At 41.7% G+C, this 22,797-nt stretch overlaps 1 protein-coding gene across 1 annotated transcript in view; it reads right to left on the bottom strand.

The window, feature by feature from the left end:
• Window positions 1-22,797, bottom strand: part of TIAM2 (TIAM Rac1 associated GEF 2) — a 138,255-nt gene that overhangs the window by 63,282 nt on the left and 52,176 nt on the right. The window contains exons 10-12 of the mRNA XM_056853270.1: window positions 19,424-19,502; window positions 18,621-18,713; window positions 15,424-15,684 (exon numbers count right to left, since the gene is read on the bottom strand). Of these exons, the coding sequence (XP_056709248.1) occupies window positions 15,424-15,684; window positions 18,621-18,713; window positions 19,424-19,502 (433 nt within the window). The remainder of the gene's footprint in view (window positions 1-15,423; window positions 15,685-18,620; window positions 18,714-19,423; window positions 19,503-22,797) is intronic.

Here is a 22,797-nt window from a genome sequence, read left to right as displayed (position 1 = left end):
GTTTCTGAGCATTCAAGATAGTGCCCTGCCATCGTGCCTAGAGTTTCTGTGGAGGGTGCGAAGACTTCTGCTCATGAAGCATGATTATTCACCTTTCCCCTCCTCCAGAAACAGGGTGTTGGGGGACATTTCAGGCTGCTGTGGGAAGGGGAAGTTGGAAAAATTGTGCTGTGTGAGTAGAAGTCCTTGTTCCCATAAAAACACTAGTTGCAATCCAAGCCACTGACACCACATTTTCAACTTGTTCTCTCAAAAGTTGTCAATCAGGGACACATATACATCCTGTATGTTTGTATGTGCATATGAACAAAAGCGCAAAACAATCTAGAACAAGTTCACAGCATCTTCATAATTAATTAAAAATACTGATAAAGGATAGGCTCAGATATATGGCTAAAATTATTTCTGTCTAAAACAATTATATATTTAAATTATTTTCCAACTCCAAACTAAAGCTTACATACATGTATCAGCTCTTCCCTCTCAGAAGTTGATAAGCTTTTCTAATTTCAATTGCAAAATGTGTACTCTAGATAATGCTGCAATTTTAATATGTTCTCTTATATGATCCTGACTAGATTAATCATTTTTTTTAAAAATTTACCATACTAAAATTTGTACTAGGTCACTTTCGGTTTGGAGGATTGGATCCACTCCTTTCATGCCATTAAGAGTCACTTCCCAACCATTCTGCTAATGTAGTACTTCGTGTTTGGTGAAAGGGAGCCATCAAGAAACAAGGGGAAATCAAACTTCTCATAAACTAAAGCTGGTAATACACCAGATGTTTCCAGCATTTCCTCAGGTGTACTTATTTTAAATGGTTCTGAGAACACTGGCCATCTCCTCATCTGAACCTCAAGGATTCATGGAGATGAAAGAGTTATGCTAACTGAATCTCAATCATCCATATGGATAAGACATATTGAGGAGGGAAATTGATCAATAGGGATTATTTTAGATTCCTTGTATTGCCTCACAGAAAGGTCAGCGATTGATAGAAATGCAGGCACTTAAAAGCCATGCAAGTAGTAGATGTTCCCCTTGAGTTGGGAGCCTTGGCCAAATAGACAACATATAGAACTATACTTTACGTGTCTAACTGCACCGCAACAGTGTAGAGCATATATGCTTGCCAGGCTAAACGCAGTACCCTCTGCCTTGTTATACAGACGATTTCATAAAATCCCATTTGCGGGAATAGTGGAATTGAATCACTGGTGCATGTCCTGTTTAATTGTTCCTTTTATTCTTGTAGCAGATTCCAATTCATTGACCCACTGTTTGTAAACAGGGAATGGCTTTCTGGTGAAATCAGGACATCTTATGACCTACACAAAACCCAAAAATAATCGAATCAGTTGCAAGATTCTTACAGTTAGCAATCAGATATCATGAATGGTGTGTAGCTTTCCTTAATGGCTGATTTGGGATGGTTTTATCCAATTTAATTTGTTTGTACTTGGATTTATCCTGATGTTTGTTCTTCCTTTTTTATATGCCAATAAAGGCGTGTGTTGTGTTGTGAGTTTAAAAGGGTGGGGTTTTTTTTGCCCTGACCTGGATAGCCCCAGGCTCAGCAGGGTCTGCCCTGGCAAGTATTTGGATGGGAGACCTACAAGGAATACCAGTGTTGTGACACAGAGGCAGGCAATGGCAAACCACCTCTGAACATCTCTTGCCTTGAAAACCCTAAGGGTTTGCCATAAGTCAGCTATGACTTGCCTAGGGAGACCTTTCCTTCTTAGCTGAGCCCCACCCCCTGGCTGTCTGCCTGTAAAATGAACAAACCTGTAAACTGGCACTGTTTTGCTAATTAATAGCTTATTTTTATGTCTGTGTTATAATACAGTGTTTCATATTTGCTAGCCGCCTTGAGTGTTCTTTTGTACAGAAAGGCCATGTTTTCTATATATAAAGAGCACCAAATCTCTCATTAGCACATGCCATTAAAAGCTTAGGCCAATAGAATTGTCTTGATGGCTAAAAACTACTACATTAAAAACAAAACAAAAAAATCCTGTTAGTTATCCACTGGGACACCCACCAAAAGATACTGAACCCATTTAGAAGCTAAGCTAATGCAGTCTGGCCCAGTTGAAGTTTCCAGATGGTCTTCATAGGTAAATCTCCTAATCTGCACATTATCAGGCGTAGATTACTAAAGCCAGATTTATGTTTTTCACCCCCAACAATGAGTTATAGCAGGTTCAACAACCGAAGTCAGTTTATTTGGTTAACTTTTCTATGGCTTCCCTTTCAAGTTTGTTATTAGTTGTACATTCAGCATTACACCAACAAAAGATAACTTCAAAGCATCAGAGTTCTGTGTGTCCAAGTGAACTTTCTTTCTAGGAAACTACATAGATGAGTAAACTGCAGTGAATCCATACTCAGTATCTTGCCTTACTTCAACCGTCAGCCAACAAAAGGTACGGAGGAACTATGAAGCACCCATCAGAACAGACAACTGTAGTGAGTGATACAGGGACTCAGCACTTTACTGTACTCAATACAGTAGGCACCAATGTTTTGATAAGGTACCCCCTTAATTACATTATTATCATGACGTCGTGTTCACGGGAAGGAAGATTTGACGCACCATCATTCAAGAGATATGATAGTATAACTACTAGAATCCAAAGCGAACATGCTTCCTAAGTCAGTTCCTCGTGTGAATTATTCAGTTAAAGCACAGCAGACCATGCACAGATGGGCAAGAGAGACCAAAGATTCATCAAACACAAGGAAGTGCAAGCATCCAGACCACACAAGAAGCATGCCCATGCAAAAGTTATTTGAGCATGTGCAAATTTATAAGACAAATGTCATACATATTCTTCAGAGGTTTTTCAATATTATTTAGAACCTGGAAACCAAAATGGGGAACAAAGCTAAATAAATGCATCTGTCACTCACGAGGAAGCAAGTCTTTCTATCGCACAGGAAGAGACAGATGGAAACGTTACATGTTGCCTTAACCAATTTAATTAATGAAGGCTTAATTACATCCTAATCACTTCTGCTCTTACCAATTCATCCTTCTCCCTACAAGTGAAGGGGAAATTACAATGAAGAAGAAATAGGGAACTTGATTTTAAATATCTCCTGCTAGGATTTCTTCCCACCCGTCATAGTTTAGCAGTTCTATTTCAAACCATCACCAATTTGAACAAGTGTCTTATTGCTCATCAAGTGTTATCAAATGTCAAGAGCCGAATAGGTGGTAAAGGCTCCCTCTGTTGCAAGGCAGAAGTAGGAGGTGTGTTTTACCTTCTGTTCTATTGACAGCAATATAGGAGTGGGGGCAGGGGATGCAGAACTAAAAATAAACGCAGATGGCACAGCAAAACTAGATGAACCCAATCGCTTACAAACTTGGAGAGCTGCATTTGCAATTTGTTCTGATTTCAAGGTCAGGCCAGTGTGCAATTCAGAGCATCCTTTGCAGGTTCTAACTCATATACTATTCTTGTTCAACAAGACTGGAGGTTCTCAGGGGACTATGGCCACAGCATAGGGAACGAGATGAAATGCAAACAGACTGAGTCCAGTTATTTCTAATCTGCCTATCTAAAAGCTGGCACATGGATCTCAAGTTTCTTCTTCCATACAGGGGGGTCCAGGTTAGTGATGGAATCAAGGCCAGCTTTACCTAGACCCTTTAAAAAACCAAAGGCACTCCATAGAACAGCCAGAAGGCAGCTGTGGCTCCCTTCAAAGGAATCTTGCAGAAGCTACAGATCTCTTATAAGAGAGTATGAAACACATTCACGTCTGTAGAAGAAAAAAGTGAGAAGTGTGGGGAATGCTGTTTTGAAAGCCTGCAGGGGCCCAGTTTGGCTTGGGACCACAGCATGGAGGTGGAGGACATTTTGCCTCCCTCCTGCGCCATGTTCCCAACCCGACCCAACTTGTTGAAAAAACTTATTGTTTAGTTTGGCCCTAAGACAGACAGTTAAAAGAAACACATTGCATCAACAGACACTGACAGTTCTTGTACTGAGCTGCACACATGGTAGTTATTTCAGTCACACTGGTGTGAAAAGATAACTAAGTCCAGGATCATCAGAACTTCTATCACCATCATTTTCTGTAAATGCATCCACTTGCAGACAGAGTTTTACCATTAAAAAGAAAAAAAACACCCTGGAGCAAAATTAAAATGATGTAATACAAAGGATGCTTGTAACACATTCCTTCAAGTCCAAAGTTAAGACACAGAAAAGGTCTCTAAAAATATTTCTCAAACGGCTTCACGTTTTGAATTGGGGGGGAGAAAAGAGGGAAAGTGTGTTATAAGAAGTATCCCCACAACTAGCAGATATGGTGGTTTCTATGAATGAAGGCCAGTTTAAGAAATTAAATCAGGCGTTTCTCGTATTCTTCCGTTGGGTTTGATCTGAGAGCAGGCAAGCTTCCAGATGTTTTGGGAAAGATGTTGCCAAAGCCTTGTTTTCAGTGTTTCGGGAAGACAACCAAACCCCAGGAAGGTGCAAAGCCTCGGTGGTCTTAGCATTCTAAGTATTTACTGGGGGGAAAGTTGAAGGGAGTGGCAAACAGAACTGCCCTGCATTCTGAATGGAAACAGATGCTGAAGGAACTCGAACCATTTCTCCTTAGCAAGCAACATTACTAAGGTCCAAAGAGTTCCACCAGAGAGATAAAAATATGTTTTTTTCTTGTTCTGTTATTTTGATGAAATACCTATCCAAATCCAATTGGAAACTTAGGATTCATCTTTTGCTCTGTAACCTTTGAAGAAGCTAGCTATTTGGGAAACTTAACAGCAAATACGATACGCTCCTAAATAAAGATGAAACAAATATTTCACCCCTATGGCCCCTGCCTGGTGGAATAGTCTCTCTAATGAGACCAGGGCCCTGCGGGACCTTAAGGAATTCCACCGGGCCTGCAAGATGGAGCTATTCCACCAGGCCTATGGTTGAGGACAGCTACGGTTTTCTATCAGTGCTGGTCTCCCTACCCTCTCCTCCTCCACCTCCATCTTGTTCTTTGTATTTACCACTGACCATCATCTGGGAGGACCTGACTGTTTGCAGACCCTGCAGACGCATATATGCTACTAGGAGCGCCATCTTATATATTTATTGCTGATGCCATTTCTTGATGATGTTTTGGGGCTTGTTTTTTATTTATTCTAGGAACTGTTTTAGTGTGGTTTTATTGTAACTTTTATTGTATTTATTATGTGATTTTGTTGTGAACTGCCCTGAGCCTGGCTTTGCTGGGGAGGGCGGGATGGATGGATGGATGGATGGATGGATGGATGGATGGATGGAAGGAAGGAAGGAAGGAAGGAAGGAAGGAAGGAAGGAAGGAAGGAAGGAAGGAAGGAAGGAAGGAAGGAAGGAAGGAAGGAAGGAAAGAAGGAAGGAAGGAAGGAAGGAAGGAAGGAAGGAGTTGGTTTTTATATGCCAACTTTCTCTACCACTTAAGGAGGAATCAAACCAGCTTACAATCACCTCCCTTCCCCTCCCCACAACAGACACCCTGTGAGGTGGGTGGGGCTGAGAGAGCTTTTAGAGAGCTGTAACTAGCCCAAGGTCACCCAACTGGCTTCACGTGTAGGAGTAGGGAAACAAATCCAGTTCACCAGATTAGCCTCTGCCACTCATATGGAGGAGTGGGGAATCAAAGCCGGTTCTCCAGATCAGACTCCACCGCTCCAAACCACTGCTCTTAACCACTACACCATGCTGGCTCTCTAAATATTTATGGTAAAACAACTGATTCATTACTTGACTGATTAACCTGATACAATCTCAGGAGGACTATTTACCCAAGTAAGTCCTGATGTCTATGAAGAGGCCTCCAGGGACAAGGAAAGACTGTGGCTGTACATGCTGATGTTTCAATACAGACTTCATGATGTGGTGCCCTTGGTGACACCAGGAGATGCACCTGGATGTGTATTGTGGGGACTTATAGTATTTATCATGACATAACTATAAATCAAACATATACACTAAGGAGTAGCCAAGGCCATTGATACACTTTTGAAATGGTGGGACGAGCCTGACCTTTGCTGCCCAAGCCACAGCTATAAGCCTTGGCTCATGAAGCACCCTAAAGAGGAGCCCTTCCTCTTCCTTTCCAGTAACCTCAAGCAAAATGACCACTGCACAAATACCATGAATGGGGCTAGCTTGCCCCACCTATTTCCTTGGGGAAACATACTAGTTGTGGGGTTGTCAACTGCCCAGGGAGAGCAGGCCAACTATGACTATTGCAAATGTAAGGTTTTTTCTCAAAGATGTGAAGTGCCAGTAACAAGGCAATAGGTTTAGCTGAATGCTGGACTTCCGGTGCTGACGCTGGGCTGAGTACCACGTCCTCCCAGGGGCTCCTGGGGGGAATCCAAGTTTGCGTGCAATTTGGGGTGATTTACCGCACCCCAATCCAGCCCTTGCAAGTGGGCTGGGAAGCAGGAACTCCCTGCAGCCATTTATGCGGTTTGATCTCCTGAATACTCCGAGGGAGCTTTACCAAGTCCCCCGGAGATTCAGACGTTGATCCCGTGGGCACCAAGGGATTGAAATCGCCAGAGCGCAACTTCGGCATTAGACTCTACCCTCCAGCACCTTATAAACATCATAAGGACTACATTAAGATTAGAACCTCACCTCCAGACGCCCAAGTGAGTAGATAAGAATCTTTCGTTCTTCACTGGCGTTATCGAATAACAGGGGGTAGAAGAAAACATTCCTGGTAACCGTGTTCCTCCCTTAATTGAACTGGATGATTTTGCTGCATGAGATCCATCAGATAGAGCAGCAGGAGCCTTATCAAACTGATCAGCTTAAACTAAAACAACGAACTTGAATGATTGACTTAAGATCTGCCAATCCGACGCGTCTTTAAAGGAAGGGGAGGGAGAAACCTTTGAGAATTTGCCCGGTGTAAAAAAGGTCCTCCAGCCACGTTTTACAACAAAGAAGATATCTTGGACCGGAAGACTCTGTGCTTCATTCAATATCCCTCTCTATTGTTCTGCAAGCAAATCAACAGGAAGCAGGTCGTAGGACCGGAAATTCGTCTTACTCGTGTTACACCAAAACCATTCCTGAAGGAAACAACCATAGAGAAGAGACGATAGAAGGTCCGCGATGAGGTAATTCCTGGAATACTTCCTGGTTCTGCCGATCTAGAGCGTCTGGTAAAACTCGTTGGTATTTTCAACTTTAAAAAGCTATTTTAAGCCTAAATCCTTATTTCTTCAACTTGAAAAAGATATTAAGCTGGTCAATGAAATATTCTTTATTAACTACATGCAATGGACTCCTGCTAGACGACCATCAATTTTTTAACTAAGTTACTTATGTAAATGTCTGGAACCTCTCCCTGATCTAGCTTAATTCATAGCCCTGCCTTTACGAAATTAAAGGAAACTTTACAGAATTTAACCATGGAAAAAAAGGTGCAGGACATGCTTGCTAAACACTCTGAGGCGACAATTAAACAATTGAAACAGATATCAACACAGATGGCTCAATTGATTTCAATGATGACGACTCTTGACCAATCATCACAGATATGTAATCAGAAGTTGGATCTGGTTACAGAAGACATAAAAGATATGAAGGTTCAAATGATGGCTACTAATACAGACATGCAAGTAATGGATTCTTCTGTCAAAAAAGTTATGGAAGAATACAAGGATATAAAGAAGAAGACAGAAGTCCAAGAAGGTAACCAGTTTGTGACAATGAGAACAGACATGCAAGAAATGGACTTTTCATCTAAAAAAGTTATGGAAGGACATGTGGACATAAGGAAAAAGAGAGCAGGTCAAGAAAAACAGATTGAAGCCATGACGGAGATGAAGGCCAGAAAGAATTATTTTTGGCTACGCAATCTGCCTGAGGAAAGGAGAGAGAATAAAGAGATCCTGTTCCTGTACCTGACTGACTTATTTCAGTTGCAGAAGGAAGTATTAGACCATGGTTAAAGGACTGATTTAAATATGATTGCTGGATTGGAAGGCTTTGACAGTATGGATGGGTGGCATGGCTATTTACGGTGTAGTGGAATTAAGATTTAGACATCATTTTGGGATTATGTAAACAAGTCCTCCTTATATAGACTACCGATGTGATATAAATGTATATTGGAATTATCAATATTAATGTGATTATTATTTCAAGGAAAATGTTGGAATGTAGTAAGGAAATTGGTTTTTTCTTTTCCTTTTTTATAAGGGGTGGACTTGTGATATGGATTTGGGATATGATTTACAATGAAATAAGATTGATTAAACAGAAAAATATCCCCAAAATATTGGAGATGATGTTACTTAGCATGATTAAATTTATGTTATAATGGCTGCAAGATTATTTTATGCAGCCAAATGGAAAGGGACAAATGTTTCAGAATAAAGGGATTAAATCATTTAAATGTTAGAACTGGTGGAGTTGGAGAAATTAGGGGAAATGGGAGGCTTGGATGAATCATTGTGACAATGTATAAGATCTGGGAAAAATGGAAGGTTACTTTTTACTCTGATCCAGAATGTAAAATTTTATATAATATGAAACTTTAGAATGAGATTAATATTAGGATCAGACTATGTTAACGAAGGATAGTAACACTTTATTAAGAGGTAGATGGAGGTGATGGGGAAGTTGATTTATTTTTTATGTTTATTGGAAATTAAGACAATTGATGTAATTGAGATTTTGATATTATTTTTACATTGTTGTTAAAATTATGAAGAATTTATAGTTTTAAAAAACCAATAAAAATTTATTAAAAAAAAAAAAGGTTTAGCTGAATGCTTCCGTTGGTTTGGGCCAGCCACATATTGCCTGTGTCATGACTGCTGACACAGCAGCATTGACAGAGGGCTAAGCAGGTACTATGCTAGCCCACCCATTATTGAGGTCACTGACTACAACGGACAGGGCAAGTATATGTTTGTTCCCTTGGTCCCAGTACTGAGATGGCTCAGGAAAAATAAAAACTTTAGGGTACATTTTGAATTCACGGTGCACTTGTTGATGCCATTCTATGAAATTTGGGGAGATGAAAAGATATGAAAAAAAGATCTAGCAAAAAGTATTTAAGTCAAAGATGCGGAAGCGAATTTTTTAAAAAACAAAATCCTTCTACCATAAGTCATCTTTAAGATAACATTATGCCTTTTCCTATCAAGCAGAAAGGCAGGGTTTACTTTATCAGCTGTCTTATATAAGCAAAGAGTTTCATATTTAAAAATGCCTGAGTTTACAGATGGTGGTAGGCAAAGACATAGGAAGCTGTGAAAACAAAAAGCAAAAGGTTCAATCACATTTTGGATTCCGTGGACTGCCAAAAAAACAAATCAGTGGGTTCTAGATCAAATCAAGCCTGAACTGACCCTAGAAGCTAAAATGACTAAACTGAGGCTATCGTATTTTGGTCACGTCATGAGAAGACAAGAGTCACTGGAAAAGACAGTCATGCTAGGAAAAGTTGAGGGCAGCAGGGAAAGAGGAAGACCCAACAAGAGGTGGATTGATTCAATAAAGGAAGCCACAGCCTTCAATTTGCAAGATCTGAGCAAGGCTGTCAAAGTTAGGACATTTTGGAGGACTTTCATTCATAGGGTCGCCATGAGTCGGAAGCGACTTGACGGCACTTAACACACACACAGAGATGGAGCAAGCCGTGCAGACTGCATTATTCCGGGGACAAACACAGGAACACTGTTGCTTTCTGTGCCCTGCTAGTGAAATTTCTAGACCCATCTATCTTGTTATTGCTAGAGGCAGAACACTGGACTTGGGCCAGATACAGTTACATGGATTGGAGCCGCTCTGCACATAACTCTCAGAAATCAGAGGAGGGAGGAGGGAAGCTAGAGCCATTAATTACCTGAAGGAGGTTGTCACAAATGCATGCAGCAAAAACTAAGCTGGTAGGCTACTGCAAATCAAGTCTGGGGCCAAAATAACAGGGAATACAAGGCAACAGGGTAAAACCGTTAAAACGATGCATTCAATCAAAGCCAAACTGCTTGCATTCGTTTCACTAACAAGCCATCAAGATGGCAAAAATGAAATGCAGACACACTGTAATCTGATAAATGTGACCAATTTGCTCACACGGTTTAATTTTGGAGAAATTTCTCCCTTCCCCATTGATGGAAAACATGGGCTGCCCTGGTGGCTCTCTTAATCAGACAGCCAATTTTTAAAAAAATCTCTTTATCCATTATTATCTAGAGTAGCATATAGTCCACAATATTTTAACATTATAATGGAACGCACAAAGATTAGCACAAGTTGCAAAATCCATCCCCCAGGTATAATGAATCGGGTGAATGGACACACATGTGTTTTATGGCAAATACTCCAGGTAATGCTGGCCTATAATATCACGCTAACAAGCTGAGCAATAGTCGGGTATAATGAAGAGTAATTAATTAGACCCGTAACTTTTGTTTTATGACATAATCTTTTATGTGCCAACCATCAACTTAATAGCATTTTAAATTGAATAGATGCCCATGAGAAAGAAGCCCCTTCACTACAAATCTTAACAGGTGTTTTTTATTTTAAAGATGGCCTAATAAAGCTGCTTTTTAATTAAATTAACCCTTTCAACACTCCTTAGTGACTTTTTATGTTTTCAGAGAATGAGATTGAACCCCTTTGCCTTGCTATCTTAATCAAGCACACAAACCACTCACCAAGAACCACCAGGCTCAGCAACAGTTTTGGAAGCACTTTAATAGCACATTAGAAAATTTGCTATTGCAAAGTGTGAGAAGCTCCCAGGCCCAGAGTAAATGCTATCTGGCAACTATCCAGACATATCCTGATGTTTTTTTCAATTGAAAAATCATGTTTGCAAGCCGAGCCAGCATCAACATAAGCCGAAATAATAATCTGCCATGACTTCTGGCCGGGTCCACCAACCCTGCCCCTATGCCTCCTCTGCCACCTGCCCGTGCCCCTTTCTCCCTACTGCTTCCTTGCAAGTGACACCCCTCCTGAGCTTCCAGCTGCCAGCATGGTAGCATTGCCAGGTTCCTCTCTGCCAACGGCGGGAGGCTTTTGGGGCGGAGCCTGAGGAGGGTGGGCTTTGGGGAGGGACTTCAATGTCACAGGGTCCAATTGCCAAGGCAGCCATCTTCTCCAGGTGAACTGATCTTTATCAGCTGGAGATTACTTGTAATAGCAGGAGATCTCCAGCTATTACCTGGAGGTTGGAACCCTACAGCATGGCCAGGGAAGAGCATACAGAGGGGTGCAACTGGTGCTCTTCACAGTTACAGCAGCAGTACTCCCAGCCACAGAAACCACCCTGTGGGAGGAAAGGGTGTACAGGTGGCTCTTAATATGGGCAGTGGGAGGGGTTGTGAGTGGAAAGGGGAAGGACACACAGACAGGTGGGGGGTACATGGGTGGGGGCAAGATGAGAGGTATGAGCAGGGGTCCTGGTGGTGGGCAGAGGGGGGCCTGGCCACACTCTGGCCAGGGCCTCTGAAAGCCTGGAACCAGCCTTCTCTGGCAGCCTTGCTTTTGTTTGCAGTGGCTGGAAGCAGGGGGAGATATGCTTAGCCCTTGTCCTTCCATTGTTTTTCCAGTCAAAATAGACCCTGCAAGCCCCAGGAAAAGATATCCATACCTACAACTTTCTCCTCCGTGTGTGGAACGAACAGTGTAAGAGAGCAATTCTGAGTATGAAAATAGCTGACAAGGAAAGGATTAAGCAGCCCTTCGCTCTGCTGTCCCTCCCATCATTTCCACAGCTTTTCATAACCAGAAAATTTGGGATTCTTTCTCAAGTGACTGCCATGTAAAATCTAGTTTGACCGTGTTTGTTTTTTATTAGTCTCTTGCCTTTGCTAGCCTGATCTCGTCAGATCTCACAAGCTAAACAGGGATGGCCCTGGTTAGGATTTGGATGGAATTCCAAAGTCACTATGCAGAGGAAGGCAATGGTAAACCACCTCTGTTAGTCTCTTGCCTTGAAAACCTGACGGGATCACCATAAGTCCGCTGCAACTTGACTGCATTTTACATATACAAACATGCTAGTTTCACAGGTGTTTTATAGAAAACAAATTCAAACTATATGGTTTAACTGGCAACCCAAAAAACATATCCTTCTGGTCCACTTTGCTATATCATCGTTCAGGGACTGAGAAAAAATGGACACCAAGCAGAAGGAGGTAAGACTAGGCAAGTACAGGGATCATGGACTCAAGAGCCAAGCTTGGACACTAAGGTATAGACAAAAAACAAGATGCTGGGAGTTCTGCAGTTGGAGCTCGTGGCTTTTAAAAAATGCAGTAACCAGGCACATAGGGTCCTGATTCTGATTAGGATCATGGTATGTGTAGGGATTAAGCTCCTACTCTGCCATTTCTCTAGTTTGAAATACCCCAGAGAGTACCTTTATTTGCCCTGCTGGGACAAACATTTTTTTTGTGCCGTTAAGTCACAGTTGACTTATGGCGACCCCATAAGGGAAGTTGGAATGTGTGTGAAGAAAAGGGTTTTCAAGGCGAGAGATGTTCGGGGGTGGTTTGCCATTGCCTGCCTCCACGTCATGACCCTGGTAGTCCTTGGAGGTTGCTCATCCAAATACTAACCAGGGCCAACCCTGCTTAGCTTGTAAGTTCTGATGAGATCACGCTAGCCTAGGGCTATCCAGGTCAGGGCAGAACAAGCATGCAGGTACAATTATTTTCCCAATGAGGTAAACAGCAGCTTATTGGAACTGGTTTGGACTGGGGGAAATGGCACAGGGGCTTAGCCCTCCTGCTAAGCATCAGGTCCCTGCATGCCTTATAACTACATTTTTTAAAAGGCTGGGAGCTCTGGTTACAGAAACCCCAATGTCTGATCAGGTTTGGTCCTCAGATACCTTCTAGGATGCTAGGGGAGTTGGAATGTGTGTGAAGAAAAGGTAAATGAACAGCAGAAGAACTTCATTTCAGTGATTGGGGCCACAACGCTTCATTCAACAGATTTGAATTTCTAAATTTTGCATTTTGCCAATAGGGTTAGGATGTGTGATCATCTGGGCATAGATAAGGTTTCCAACAGGAAATAACTAGCTTGTTTGGCAACTGCAGCAGCTCAAATAGCCCAGTTTGGCCTGAGCTTGTTAGGGCTTGGAAGCTAAGCAGGGTTGGGCCATGGTCAGTCCTGGGTGGGAGACCACCAAGGAAGCCTGGGGTTGCTACATGGAGGAAGACAGTCTCTCACTTTGAACACTCCATGGTTGGAGTTCTTGGCAATTATAAACTTCACACTCCCTTCACCCGCTTTCTGTAATACTGACAGAAACTGAGGTAACCAATGACTCATGGATTGTTCAGTAACTCAGGATATGTACTACAGGGATGGCATTTGACAACTGTAGGTCTTTTAACCTAATGCACATCACTCTTCATGTAAAAATCATGCTTGAATCTTCAAGCAATTTAAATGGAGATTTCCCCCACTTTAGATGTATGATACCAAATTCCAGCAATGTTCTTTAAACATTTAATGCCCAGGTAGCTTGTGAATAGCATTTTCACTGCTCAAGGTTAGTGATCAGCCTCTGTTAAAAATAATACTTATTGAATGTTTACAACATAGCAGATACAAGAAGAACCAACTGGTCCTCTGTATCAGTGATGCAATCAGCACCATCCAATAGGTGCCAAGGACAGCCTGAATAGCCCTGACTAGCCTTAGCTGGTCAGAACTTGATAGCTAATCAGCATCAGCCATAATTAAGGGAGACCACCAAGGGCAACCAGGGTTGCTATGCAGAGGAAGGTAATGGCAAACCGCCTCATCTCTTGCCTTGAAATCCCCATGCAGGATTGCCATAAGATGCAATTTGACGGCACTTAATTATTATTATTATTATAGGTGCCAAATCATTTTAATGGTATCTATCATCTGTGGCATTAAGCCATGTGGAATATGGCATGTGGAATACGCTCCCATAGTGTGCATGTGGAATACGCTCCCATAGTGTAGTGTGTGTGTGTGGAAACAGTGTGCCATATAGACCTTTTGGGAAGTGATTTACAGTGCTACCCTAAACAGTCTTACACCTTTCTAAGCCAATTGACTTCAGTGGGAATGGTGCAACTTTGCTAAAGGTGGCACTGTCCATGCCCAGGGAAGCAATGAGGTATACTCCACAAGTCCCACCAAATTAAAATCCTTTATGTTGAAACTGGCACAGGCCAGTTCCTTATTATACAATTAAAACACTTATGAAACAAATTTCATGTGGAAATTGTACAGACAGAAGCTGACGACGGTCACAAAATCTTATAATTTTAGCAATTGCTTCACCGAAAAGGTTAGTTTCTAGTCTTCGTGGTTTACAGATGTATTCTCCCACCCCCTTAAAACTCACAGGACAGGTTGGAGATGTGCATGATAAGTTGATGCCTCTTATTGCCCAAACATATGCCCGTTCTTCATAATTTACAATACCCCTTCAAAAATGGTGTCAACATCCTTTAACTTTATCATATTACTGTCCCCAACCCTTTCATCACTATCTTTTTTGAGAAGAACTAAAATTCCAAATGCTGTTCATGGGCCAATTAAGTTCAAGGCTCTATCCTTAACCACACTGATCTCAATGAAGTTTACTTCCAAGTAGCCATGTTTAGGATCAGTAGGTTTACCTCTATTATGGGGGGACCAATTCAAATCTTACTCTGACAGCCTGGTTCTTGCTAGGGAGCCCAACTACATTAGTGTCATTCCCATATGGCTGCCGATGAAGTGAAGTTGAATCCACAAGGACTGTTAAGCACATGTGAATGCCCAAATTTCTGACATTTTATTTGCACAGTTCAACTCCTTCTGAACCACATCGGTGTTTTTTCATACCACAGTCAATTGCACAGAGGCACCTATGCAGCTTGGGTCTCTAACGGCAAGCACATTGTGTGGACAACGTATTAAGCGAACGATATTTCGCTTGTAAAATACAGCCTTTCCTCAGTATGTTCACTGTTTCGTAATACTTGCAAATGTTTTACATGAATTTATCCCAAGAGTTTAGAGGGCTGCTTGCCTATATGGCAACTTCGTATATCATTCTAGTTAACTATGTCAAAAAGCTCAGTAGATATTCAGCTGAAGGCAATTTATATTAAACAACCTACAGGCATTTGAGATTTATGGATTTTTTTAAAAATGAGAGTGCAGGATAATTTCTAACAGGAACTGGCTTCATAACTTTTCATAGTTCATTTTAATATTTTGATCTCAGAAAGAAGCATTAATACTTTATTTCAACGCTTTAAAGAGATTTCCTGTTAAAATAATTATTCCCATTTATTTTAATTTATATTTATGTTTATATTTAACTTATTTTAACTTTACACACAAACAGCAAACAGCTCTATCTAGATAAAGAACAAAAACATCACCAGCAGCATCTCACCATTTGTGGTATTCTTTTTGAAGTTATCCAAAAATTCCTCCAGGAGTTGTGACTGGTTTGGAGGGGGCAACAAGTTTCTTGCTTCCTTGGAAATATCACCATCCGTCCACGAGGTACATGATGCACTTTTATTGCTGTTGTGACTTGTACTCAAAGTGAGCGTTACACTTTTCTCAGAGAAGAATAACTCCATCTGTCTAAGGTCAAGGTCAGTTACAGATTCTCCATTTATAATCAAGATTTCATTGCCCACACGTAACCCTGGGAACAAGAGAAAGAGATTTTTTTTAAAAAAAACCACTTGGTAGGTACTATAGTAGAAGGCTGTTAATGATAGGATACTTTGGAGGTTATTAATTTATGGGGTCGCCATAAGTCGTAAGTGTCTTAACGGCGCATAACACCCACACATTAGCAGTCAAAGATAATCATCACGCCACACTAGGGTTGCCAGGTCCCTCTTCTCAACCAGTGGGAGATTTTGGGGGTGGAGCCTGAAGAGGGCGGGGTTTGGGGAGGGGAGGGACTTCAATGCCATAGAGTTCAATTGCCAAAGCGGCCACTATTCTCCAGGTGATCTGATCTCTATCGGCTGGAGATCAGTTGAATTAGCAGGAGATCTCCTGCTACTACCTGGCAGTTGAAGCAACCAAAACAGCACAGAATACAATATAGGAAAAATGCTTACATTTTATATAAGTGAATAAAGTGCAAAAGTGACAATAAATATATACAAATGAAGTACAACAAGATACAGGTAAGTAATATATCAGTCCAGCATTATAGGAACTTGGGAAAAGCTCTTAAGTCCGTTCAAAGGTAAGTCCAGTAGTTACACAGAAGAAATAATATTTCCTTATAGAAATTTGTTGTACGTCTCTTCAGACTGTGCCTCCACTCGCTGGAGATCAAACAATGAATGCAAAGCCACAATAAAGGGATGACAGGACGTATTGTCTAGATCATATTCACGTTTCGCATATGGCTTGGTCAGCTACATGTATCCAAAAGCACAATTTCAAAAAACCATAGTAGGTAACATCTCCTTAGGGACCACTGACAGTGTCTATATGGGTCTCCGTTAAGATAGAATTAAGATAGAATGAAGTTAACCTGGCAGCTGGCAACCCTACGCCACACTGTAAAGTAACTGTTCAAATAATTTCCTGATAGTATCACCTGGAGTTCATGGAATGCACTTTGAGTACAACATGCACCTTGGAACAATCATAAACAGGTCTACTCTAAAGCAAGCCCCAATTTATTATATGGGGCTTACTCCCAAAATAGTATTCTTGGGATTGCAGCATTGTGAAGGTTCACATTTGCCAACTAGGAAGATTTTTGTTTCTAAGATGCTATTAATTTTTGGTTGGAAATTCTCTTTTGTCCACCTCTGGGTTTCTTAGCCTCGGTTTACAATGAGATGAAAGCTAATTCATGGCAAAGTCATATACTAAGTCCCAAACTTGGGACTCTCAGAGGAATATCTAAGGAGGCTTGGTTTCTCTGCACCTAAACATTTAATAAAACAAATATTGTTGGATATAACTCTCTAAGTGGATACTGGATTACTAGGTACTTTGAGAACTGCCACTATTTATAAGCAGCACACACACACCCCAACCCTCCTGGCCTATTTTACTGACCTATCAAATGTTGAGCATAGAAAGAATTTTACTAAGGCACGTTTGGATACTTTACAATTGGCAATGGTAAGAGGTCATTATAATTAGACCCCATATAATGAGCAAGTCTGCTCTTGTGACCACAGATCCATTGAGGACTTGGCTCATCTGATTCTTTGGTGCCCTAGATTTACAGTAGACTGTGAAAGACATATTGGGAATATTTTATCACAATACTTAAAGAGGTTGAACCAGAACAAACTGGTGATACTACTTGCAGATAAATGGGTAACACTACAATTGGCAAAGGTTATAGCCTGGTTTATAAAGGTACAGTCCAAACCCTCTGATGCAAGTTTGGTCAGTGAATAGTTCACTAGCTTTATGCTGCTGGATCCTTATTGCTATAATCCAGCGTGGTGCAGTGGTTAAGAGCGGTGAACTCTAATCTGGTGAACCGGGTTGGTTTCCCCACTCCTACACATGAAGACAGCTGGGTGACCTTGGGCTAGTCACAGTTTTCTTAGAGCTCTCTCAGCCCAATCTACCTCACAGGGTGTCTGTTGTGGGGAAGGGAAGGGAAGGTGATTGTAAGCCAGTCTGATTCTCCTTAAAAGGTGGAGAAAATCGGCCTATAAAAACCAACTCTTCTTCTTCTTCTACAGGAATAATAAGTTATTGTTAATTCCGTTTCTTTTAGCTATCAAGGTTTATAGTTCAAATGTTTATCATGTATTTTAATCTTCCAATGGATATTTTATGGATTTTACTTGATACTGTGACTGCCTTGTACTGTTTGGTTTATTTTTTAAGACGAACCATGAAAATGTTGATGGGGTAGTCGTTTACTGCTGCCAAAATAACAGTGAGTCTTGTGGGACTTTAAATACTAGGGAATTTATTATGGCATAAGTTTTTGTGCGCCTGCTTCATCAGACTGGTGTAATTTATGCCACAATAAACAGGTTAGTCTTTAAGGTGTCCCAAGAGTTTCCTTACTTCCTAAAACTAGTCATGGTTTTACTTCTAACGAACGATTAATCCGATTGTAGCTTAGCATCTCATCCAGGCCACAAACTAAGCAGCAGCCACCTGAATTTAACCAAATCCCTCCATAACACTGGTTACAAGGAAATTGATCAAACAAGCAGATATTGGAAGAGCATGGGATCTGGCAGGAGAGCTTGACAGTCATGCAAGACTGTATTTGATTATTAGTGTTGTTTGTTTTTTTAAGCAAAAATGGTAGCAAGGCTTAAAATAAAATTCATGGATTAAAAAGACACATCATTGTGTTCAGATACAGGGATTGTAGAATCCTGTGCTGAAATATGTCAGGTGGCCTGCCTGCCTGTTTCCGGGCACAATTCAAAGTGCTGCTTTTTACCTTTAAGGTCCTACACTACATACAGCTACCTCCTCTTGTACTGTCTAGCCAGCCAGTCAAGATCTGGTAATCTAGCATAAACACCGGCACAAATCAGGAATTCATAGAAAATGTTGCTCTTTGTCCAGTGCAAAAGCTGCATCATTTAAAGACAACAGCAGCAGGAAAGAGCTAATACATACCTTCTTTGTAAGCCATCCCATCAGGAAGAACATCGCTTACAAATATCTGGGTTAGATGTTGGTGTTCATCAACTTGTGCAGTGACTGCAAATCCTAGGGAAAAAATGCTGTTTCAATTTTTATGCCTCCTTTAAAAATTTCACATTTGACAAGGCTTCATAATTGTTTCATTATGGAAAATTCCTCATTTTATATTTCTATGAAGACACTGATCTTCAGTCTCATTAATATTTTGTATGGCTCACATGAGATAAACCCAAATCATTTGCCACCTGTAAACCAAGAAAAAGATGAAAGGCCAATAAAAGAAGATACACAAACTTTGGAAAATGCAGGCTTACCAAAATCAGTAGGGCTGTGGCCCAAAAACCCCAGCAGAAAGTACTGGCCAACATGGATTTTTCCCATATTCCTCTTCACCCCTAGACGGGCGATGCTTGGATTAGCAACAACCACATGAACACCCACAAAAATCACACAGGACAGGAAGCTACTGTGAGAAAGTGAAATTTTGCAAAATTGTCTCCCTTCCATCACTGGAAGCAGCTGGAAATCACTTCTTATGTCTTTGGCCTCCAAACAAGAAGCAACTTTCCAGAAAGCACAGCGAGGCTATAAAGAACAGTTTGTTTTGACATAGAGAAATCCTCCCCATCTAAATGATCAAATACACACAATGGTGTGAATCCAGTCTCTATCTCTCTCTTTCAAGAGGAACCCAACTCATTTGCCACCTGCAAACCAAGAAAAAGATGCAAGGCCAATAAAAGGAGATACACAAACTTTGGAAAATGCAGGCTTACCAAAATCAGTTACACCTTCATTTTTAGTAAGATGCACATGGTAGACACTTAAAGGGATGATTTCTATTTCGTCATATATCTGCAAGAAAAGAAAAATCCCATTTGAATTTGAACCACGAAACATACACCTGCAGGATGCACTTAGCACTCATACCACACCGTGCCACCATTAAGACTGGTTCTGCCATTACAGTGAGTGAGGCATTCGCTTTAGGTGGCAGATTCCGGGTACTACTAAAGGGTGGCAAAATATCCACTTTTAAATTTATTATATTTTAGCTCCGAGCTACCCTGGGGGCCATTTGGATTTTGAGTCTCAGATACCAAAATGGCTTTAGAACTTTGTGCCTTACCCTCGGTGGTAGGTGAAAAAAGTTGTGAAGATTAATAGTGCTAGCGTAAGCAGAGTTATACCCCTCTAAGCACATTGGCTTTAATTGGCTTAGAAAAACAAGATGGTGCTTAACTATTACTTTTGTTCATCGAGTGGTCACCTATGCAGTCACACATGGGTCCTGCACATGCGCAGGCCTGCCGTGGAGATTTTTTTTTTAAAGCTCAGAACGTCTGGAGGCACTCTGTTCCCCTCCCCCACATTGCTTCCCACCTTTTCTAGATTCATATAGAGGGGGCGGAGCATCCTTCCTTTAGTTCCTCTCTGCTGCCACCAGAGTGAGGGGAAGTTATGAAACCAGTGGGGCAGGAGGGAGGGATGTGTGACTGCACAGGTGAACACTTGATGAGCAATAGTGCAACCCTGCTTTCATCGTCATGGTGCCTGTGAAGTCCCACATGGGATAGTGAACTGATTTACTAGTCTCAGGAAGGCCCTGTGAGCTCTCAGTTGAACACAGACTGTAGGACTACTCTGATGGTTGCATCTCTCATCTATGTCCATTGAGTAGTGCCTTGCAAAGATGCAAAAGGACCACACTGCAGCCTTGCAGAAGGAATCAGTGGAGAGACCATGGTGAAGAGCAGCTGATGTAGACTGCACCTAAGCAGAATAAGCTTGGGGAGGGGCTGCGGCTCAGTGGTAGAGCATCTGCTTGGCATGCAGAAGATCCCAGGTTCAATTCCCGGCATCTCCAGTTAAAGGGACTAGGTACTCCAGTTAAAGGGACTAGGTGCTAGTGGACTGTGACTGAGAAAGTCCGCTAGTCGGTTGTTGATTCCGGCTATACAAATGGCCTATATGGTAGTATTGTTGGAGACTGCCCATTCTCAGATTAGTGAGGCTATGTGGCACAGTGTGTGAAAGGGTGTAAAGCCCTGTCTTTTCATGTAGTGCATGGCCGTGAGGTAGTCACATGGGATGTCTTGGCAAGGTGATCAGGATGGCAACAAATACAAATCCTTCGGGACCAACTGGGGAGGAGGATCTTAACGATCAGATGATGGGAGTTGATGATATGCGATGGGAGGTTCTCAGTCTTGTACTTCAACTTCCAAGACAAAATGAGACGAGGATGGTGAGCAACTTGAGAGGGAAGGCATTCTCAAAACGGAGACTGACTACTGGTTCCAAGGATGTCTTGTGAGGGACCAGGTCTTTATTCCGAGGACAGGAAGGGGTGGGGGATGTCTGATTCGGGAGGCTTTTCCGAGTGCTTGTGTTTATGTCACACCTTTTTTAATGACGGCTCTGAGGAGCTGTGTGCTAGGGACACAGGGACCAAGCTCATGGTTTTCCCCATGAAACCCAACTCATTAAATCCATGAAACCCAACCCATGAAACCCAACCCCATGAAACCAAACCCAACCGGCCACTCTGGACCCAACCTATGGGTTGGGTCCAGAGCGGCCAGTTTCAGTCTTGGGACCATTGGAAACAAGGATACTTGAATCCATCTGTCAGTGGTAGAAGACGGCGTAATGCTTGGAGTTTTTTCTCTCCATCTAATTAACTGTTTGGGGGCTTTTAAAACAAACTTTAAAAACTGTGCCACCATCTCCAATATTTGAGGGGAATGATTATTCAATAAATAGGCGACATTAAAAGAATCTGGGACATTCTGTCTATCAATCAACAGGGGGCTTAATAGTTCATTGCAAGATTCTGTACAGAAACTGCAATAAAGTAGGACGAGCGCAATTGTTTCAATACAATTTTTGTCACAGGGGCCAAAGCCTGGCAGACAAAGAGATTTTCCGAAATCTTCAAGTAGCGCAGATGGCAAAATATTAAATCTAGCCAGAGAAATGACTCTACGTTGAGAGGGTTCACACAGGTAAGTATAGGGAGGGTTGGTAAACACCAAAAGGTATCCCTATATTTAATGGGGAACATGTTTTATTAGCAGCATTATTTAGATCTTGGAATCCTATATCTAAGAGTCTGCATTTTATCCTTTGGAAAGCTTCAGCCTCAGTAAGCATGAGCAAGGAGTTGAGAGTTTTTTTCTCATGCAGTGCCAAATAAAGCTTTTTCCCAAAGTGCCACTTTTCGACAGGAAGCTCTATCAAGCCTTGCCTTAGGAATGAATTGGTGACAAATAGAGCAGCATGAGACATCATGTTCTTCACTGCTGTATGCCTTTCCTCCACTGTTCATGGTCGCCCAAGTGGGGAATTTTTGTTCCACAAGACCCGCATTTTTCTCAAGAGTACTTCTTGCGCCGTCTTCTAGTCTACAGGCTCTTGTGGAGCAATGGAGGGAGAATTTGTTGGTAGTCGCTGCTGGTGAGGAAAAATTGAGCTTCTGTAAATGAACTTCTCTCAGCAACAACACAGAGAGAACTGGGGAAAGGACACTCCGCCCCCTCTATATCACACTGGAAAAGGTGGGAAACAGCATGAAGGATGGGGACAGAGTGCCTCTAGGCATTCTGAGCTTCCAAAAATCCTCTTCGTGGCAGGCGTGTGCATGCACAGTACCCACAAAGATGAACATGTAACTATGCTTAGGATTGCACTGTAAGCTATACTTCTGCGTTCAGTTAAGTGCTATTCTCATATACAAAAGAAGAGTCGCATGTTAGTGCTCACTGGGGCTAAATGAACGGTGCAGTCACTACTTGTTGGCAGCTTACTCTGAAGGAGGGTGGTGAGACTACCTTACATGTAAGACATGCACCCAGACCATCAAATACAATGGCCAGTATGCCAATCCTGGTAACCTGCTGTTTTTCATCAGACTGACAATGAGCCAGGCATCAAAATTTCAGGCCCATACCGTTCCTTTGATAGATGCTCCTTTGATAGATGTTCAGGCCCATACGATTCCTTTGACAGATGTTCCTTTTGGCCTGATATCTGAGGGCCCCTATACATTCCTTGAGGAATAGAATGCCTCTCTCCTCCATGTTATTTTTTTCATAAATGTTTTTTAAATATTTTTCATAAATGTTTTTTTTAAAAAACACAACATACG

The sequence above is a fragment of the Euleptes europaea genome, chromosome 7 (genome assembly GCF_029931775.1).
Source record: "Euleptes europaea isolate rEulEur1 chromosome 7, rEulEur1.hap1, whole genome shotgun sequence".
Classification (NCBI taxonomy): domain Eukaryota; kingdom Metazoa; phylum Chordata; class Lepidosauria; order Squamata; family Sphaerodactylidae; genus Euleptes; species Euleptes europaea.
This window is presented reverse-complemented; position numbering and strand designations above follow the sequence as displayed.